Source organism: Cavia porcellus, unplaced genomic scaffold, assembly GCF_034190915.1.
Source record: "Cavia porcellus strain 051 isolate PalLab524CR breed Dunkin Hartley unplaced genomic scaffold, mCavPor4.1 scaffold_23, whole genome shotgun sequence".
Classification (NCBI taxonomy): Eukaryota; Metazoa; Chordata; class Mammalia; order Rodentia; family Caviidae; genus Cavia; species Cavia porcellus.
The window spans coordinates 31,959,986-31,965,985 of NW_026947506.1; the positions used below are offsets into that span (position 1 = coordinate 31,959,986).

Consider the following 6,000-nt stretch of genomic DNA (forward strand, 5'->3'; position numbering starts at 1 on the left):
AGAATCCTACAAGAGGTTATGAACTAGAACTCAAAAGTATGATAGGGTTGTAAGAAGGATAGCCTTATAGCCCCTCCAGGCCTTAGCCTTATTCCCCATTCCTGAGGAAACATTCCTGTCCTTCCTCAAGGAACATAGTGATAAAATGTGAAAATCCTCCATGGGAAATGGTCCTCAATCTTCTGGAAAAGTAGAAACAGCTAACCGGACTCTAAAGTGAACACTGGGGCTGGGAGTATAGCTCAGTGGCACAGCACTTGCCTGTCAAGCGCAAGGTCCTGAGTTTGATTCCCAGTACCAAAAACTTAAAAAATAAAAATAAAATTATAAAATGAACTCTGGCAAAACTCTGCCAAGAGCTGAGTCCTGGTTTTAATTGCTGACAATAGTGCTCATGAGGATTTGTAACATGCCCAAAACTGGGTTAAATTTGGGCCCATTTGAGATGTTATATGCAAGGCCATTTCTATTCTCTGATATAATAGTAGACCCAGAGACCATGAGGCTCTTACAATATCTCATTAATCTGGGCCCAGTAGTACAGGCTATCCAAAGGTATGGGAACGGAGTCCAGCTAGCTCCTGGTACAGGCGGACCACCTACTGTTTGTTCTGGAGACCAGACGTTTGTTAAAACCTGAAGAGAGGAGGGCACTTGCTGACCAATTAGAGCTAAAATGGAAGGCCCTTTGCTCAATAATCCTTGCTGTATCCACTATAGTAAGGTGGTAGAGAAAGACACATCTTTCTAGAATAAAGCCAGTCCCACCTGAACTGTCTGAAGAACAAGATCACCCAGAAGGAGACCTACTCCTGTGCGCCTCTGGAAGACTTGAGATTTCTCTTCAAAAAACGAGACTCCAGTGCCAGCCAATACAGGAAGCATGGAAATGTGACTCGCTCCTTATATCTGGGCTAGTAATGAAACTCAATGGTCATTAACTCTTTTCTTACTGTTTTCTGACAGGTTTTTCCTTCTTCAGTCTAGCCAGTGAGCCACAGCACCCCAAGGCAGTTGGGAGAGAACATAACCCACAGTAAGTAGGGTCTACAGCCCCTTCCAGCTTGAAGAAGCTGTAGAAGACAAAGACCCCACTCCCTCAGCCTCCCATAAAGAATTATGAGGAATTATGAGGATTTCTTGGGGAAATGACGTAGGAGATTAGGGCATGGCAAAACTAGCTGGGGAAGTATGTATGAACTGTTAACTATAAGATGCCAGAACACATGCATGGAACAGTTCCCAAAGCCCTCTGTGTGGGCTTCTCATGAGCACTTGGGCAGATTTTCAATACAATAACCCAGATCTGGCATCAGCCTAAGGTGTGGGGGTCCCAGCATTGCTCCTCGGACTTGTATGTAAAAGTTCTTGAAGGTTTCCTCAAGATTTGGGCAGAATACAGAACACAGATGCCAAGAAGACTTCCTATTGTGGGTTTGCTCACAATAGTCTGTCCTACTTTCTCCCAAGTGTGCTCTGTCTTGCATTTCTTGTCCTTTTCTTGGTCCAAGCTTACTCTGCAGAGCCGGTTTCTCTCCCATTCTTCACTTTTACTGTTTTCAAATAAACTTTGGCATTGCTAAAACAAACAAAAAATCAGGAAGTCAGGACAAACTGAGTGGAGCCAGGTTCAGATTTTTATAGCAATCCTTTTTCAGAACTAATTAGGGTTTCATGAGAATTATCTTAACCCCACAAGAGCAAGGCCCCAAATGATCCAAGGGCCTCCCCTTAGGCCCCACTCATGAAGGTCCTACCACCTCCTCAGCCATCCACTGGGGCCAAGCTCCTAACACATGCAGCTTCGGGTAGGCACACTTAAACCATACCCAAAGCACAGCAGCTGTGGATAAGGAAGAGAAAGTGGGAGACAAGCGAGAGTGTGTGCAGTAGAAATTGAAATCGGCTGGGCATGGTGGCACCTGTCTGTAATCTCAGCTACTTGGGAGGTACGGCAGGAAGACTGCCAGGCTGGACAACTTAACTCAAGGTAAATAATGCAAACAGAGAGAGGAATAAAAAGAAACAGAGACAGAGAGACAGAAAGAAGAAGGAAAAGAGAGGGAAAGGAGGCGGAGGGAAGGGAAAGGGAAGGAAATAGAAGCAAGAGAAGAAGAGAAGAGAAAGCAGGTAAACAAAGAGAAAAGTAGGAAATTGGAAGCTGAAAGTTGAGCTGGGCACAGGCAGCTTACAGGACCATCCTGACAAGCTACTTGCCTTCTGATCAGGGTTTTCCAAACCATTGCCATGTACCACAAGCTCTGGCTAAGTAGGAGTATTCTGATGTTTACATCTTAATGGTTGCCTATGCTAATGTGTACGCAAATAATTCACGTATCAGCACTTTGGGAGCCTGAGATGGGAAGATCTTACAAGTTCAAGTGCAGCCTGGGCAATTTAGTGACTTAGAAAGACCTTCCTGTCTCAAAATTTTTAAAAAATTTTAAAAAAGAACTGGAGATGAAGGTCTTGAGGTCAATCTCCAGGACCGCGATCAACCAATCGATCAAACAAACAAGCAAATAAGTATCATATAAAACCATGACTTGAAGATCCTCAGCCTTGGATAAGATTAAGGTGGGCAGTGCTGAGACTTGCGATTTCTGCTGGTGGAGGAATAAAGATAAGCATTCTGTTCCTACAGTAAACAACTACAAAACTGATGTGTAGAAGGACACCTCCAGACCTTGGGAGCCAAAAGAACTGGACTAGTGGCATGAGATGAGGGTGGGAGGTGAGGTGGACCCCATAATCTCTCCATCTCCCTGTCCAGGAGCAACTTCCAGATCAGAGGCCCAGAGAGGGAAAACCTAATCAGACCCTACAGTGTTACTGAGCAGAAGGGAGAGAGATTGGCAGTCCTGAGGCAGCCGAGAAGCGCAGGCCTTCATCCAGAAGGCCAGAGTTGCACAAAAAATCTCAAAATTATTTCAACTCAAAGAAAGCAGGAAAAGAAGAGGAAGGAACAAAGAAAGGTCAAACAGAAAAGACATGGCAACATGGTAGGCTTAGACCCAACCATATCAATAATTATGTTACACTTTAATGATCCATCTTAAATGACAGCAGTTGTGAGATAAGATAAAAATGCAAGACCCAACTATGTGCTATCAGCAAACTTAATTAAAGTTGGAGGATTTAGTGCTCCCCTTCCCCTCTCACTAACTGCCAGAAAAAGAAGACAGAACATGAGAGGAGACATGGAAGAAGATCTGAATGCTGACTTAACTGATGGGCACAAAATACCCCACTGAAGATTAGCAAAACACACATTCATCACAAATGTGCACAAAAAGTTCACCAAAGCAGACCCTGCATTCAGCCATATGATGAGCCTCCCAAATTTTTTTAGGGTGACAGCAGAGTATGCTCTCAAGCCACAAAGGAATTGAATCAGAGCTCACTAAGAGAAAGCTCTCTAAAAAACTTCCTAAATAATTGAACTATCAAAAACACATTCTAAATAATCCTGAATCAACAGGGAATTCACAAAGGAAATAAGAAAATGTTTTAAACAGAATGGAAAATTTTTTAAAAATACCCCGAAGCTGGGCCTGGCAGTACACACCTATAATCCCTACCATCTGGGAGGAGGCTGAGTTAGGAAGAATGCAAGTTTGAGCACAGCCTGGGTGACACAGAATTTTAGCAAGTACATGTCTGAAAATAAAAAAGGGTTGCCGATGTTGCTCAGTGTGAAGACCTTAGATTCAATCTCAAATAAAAATTTTTTTAAATTGTTAAAGAAAATAAGCATACCGAGAGAAAAAAAGACATGAAAGCACAAACTGTCTGATCCCATTACGTGAGACTATATTGAAAGCAAGTCTAGTCTAAAGTGACAGGAAGGTAGGAGCTGCCTCATGTCGGGTGGGAGGATGGAAGAAGCTCAGGGGATGACTGGGGTGATAGAGATGATGTCCACCTTGATGGTGGGGATGGTTGTGTTGGTGTATAAATTTGTCAGAACTGACAGAAAGGCACACTTGATGTGAGGGTCATGTGCTGCGTATAAATTATTCCTCTGCAACTCATTTTTTTAAACAAGTAATGGGCCAAAATGGCAGGAAATTCCTGCTTCTGAAAGCAGCCTGAGTTCTGGAGTCATTCCCTCCACGACAAGACCAGCTTGGCTTCATGGAGATAAAGCTGAGGCAAGGTTCCCGACTCTTGGGAACAGACAGACGAGGTACAAATTGAAAATGACAGGGGTGCTGCACTGTGGCAAAGGACTGTGCTGGTTGGATTCATGGTAAGCAGATCCAGGAAATAAAACTAGTAAGTGTTCTGACAACTCACAGAGGTATGCGAGGGACAGTCACAGCCCTCAGGCAGGCCTGTGCACGCGCATGTGCACAGAATCGCACAAGAATCACAGTACAGATGGTTGCGATTTTCCTGCCCCAAACGCTAAGGATCTTCCCAGAAGAACAAAACATCACTTGTTACCAATAGGTTGTATTTTACCCTTTCTGACTGTGGAGGGAGGGGAGTTGTATTGAGGATGGAAACCAGTACAGTTCTACCACTGAGCTACAACCCTAGCTCTTCTTATTTATTTTGAGACAAGGTCTCACTAAGCTGCCCAGGCTGGCTTTAATTTTTGGATCCTTCTGCCTCAACCTCCAGAGTAGCTGGGATTACAGGCGTCTGCCATTATGCCCTTTCTGATTCTTGGTGCTGGTTAACATGAAAATGAACAGCAATAGCAAAACACTCTACTGACATAGAACTTCTTTATTTTCAAGTCAATAACATGGACCAAGTATTTCTTTGATCTTGACCCATCCCAGGTGATTCCACTCTTCCCTAAAAGGAGTTTGTTTCCAGTTACACTTTTTCACACCTTACTAACACATAATCTTTACTTGCAGTTGACTGGTTCATTTACTTTAATGTAAATTTTGGCCAGGTGTGGTGGTGCACGCCTGTAATCCCAGTACTCAGGAGGCTGAGGCAGGAGGATCACTCTGAGTTCAAGGGCAGCCTGGGCTACACAGTAAACTTAAGACTAGCCTTAACTATACAGCAAGATCTTATCTCAAAAAAAATTGTTTAAAGTATCTATGCCATTTAATTATAAACTTTCAACACATGATAATGGAGTGGGCTATGAAGGAATTAAAAGCAGTTAACACATTTGAAAATGAGAAATAATTACATATTTTTAATTCGAGTAACTTTTATTTCAATGACTTTTTTGGCAGTATTGGAGACTCAACACAGGGGATTTGCAATGAGCTACATCCTCAACTCTTTTTCTTTTGACAGAGGATCTCGTTAAGTCACCCAGCCTGGGTTTATACTGCCTCAGCCTCCCAGAGTGCTGGGATTACAGGCATGTGCCAGCTTCCTTGACTTTTCATGGTTACTTTCTGATTGTGCAAAGCAAGACTTATTTTCTTCTTATGGCGAGGAAGTAGTTTCCTTTGGAAGTAAATGTAATTTTATGAAATGTGAACAAGTCTAAGAAACAACATTATTAACGAGCAATAAGTGGGTTATGCAAAAAATTGGCAGTGTTATTGCTCCAATACATGAGGCTTGGGAGAGGCTGGCTCCCTTTGAGTTTTGAAGCTTTGTGGTTCTTCGAGAAGCTGGGCATGGACCCAGCTGTGGCATGTGGATAAGATGGAGCAGTCTGATCCTCTGTGTAGCTTGGACACTTCACCTTTCTAATCAAACCTTATTCCTGTGCCCGTCTGGCCCTTGCATCTCACGACTATGTAACCTAACCCAGATAGCCTTTCTGGGCCCCTTTATCTGCTTCGTGTGACTCTCAGAGCACAAACTCCTTAGTACTCACACACAACTTTTCTCATTCCCCAGCGCTCAGCTGAACTTCTTTTTGAGGTCCCAATACATGCAGAGATAGGAACTTAACCCTCCACCCATCCACTGCCCTCTGTGCCCTGTTTCCTTCCCCAGGGTATGTCTGGATCTCACCAGGTGTGGGTGGCATCTGGTTCCCAAGTCACCTCTGCAGAAGGCACCCACTGA

At 43.5% G+C, this 6,000-nt stretch overlaps 1 protein-coding gene across 1 annotated transcript in view; it reads left to right on the forward strand.

The window, feature by feature from the left end:
* The window catches only part of LOC134472290 (speedy protein E4-like), a 35,364-nt gene extending 29,364 nt beyond the window's left edge, over nt 1-6,000 (forward strand). The window contains exon 8 of the mRNA XM_063233604.1: nt 5,929-6,000. Within this exon, the coding sequence (XP_063089674.1) occupies nt 5,929-6,000 (72 nt within the window). The remainder of the gene's footprint in view (nt 1-5,928) is intronic.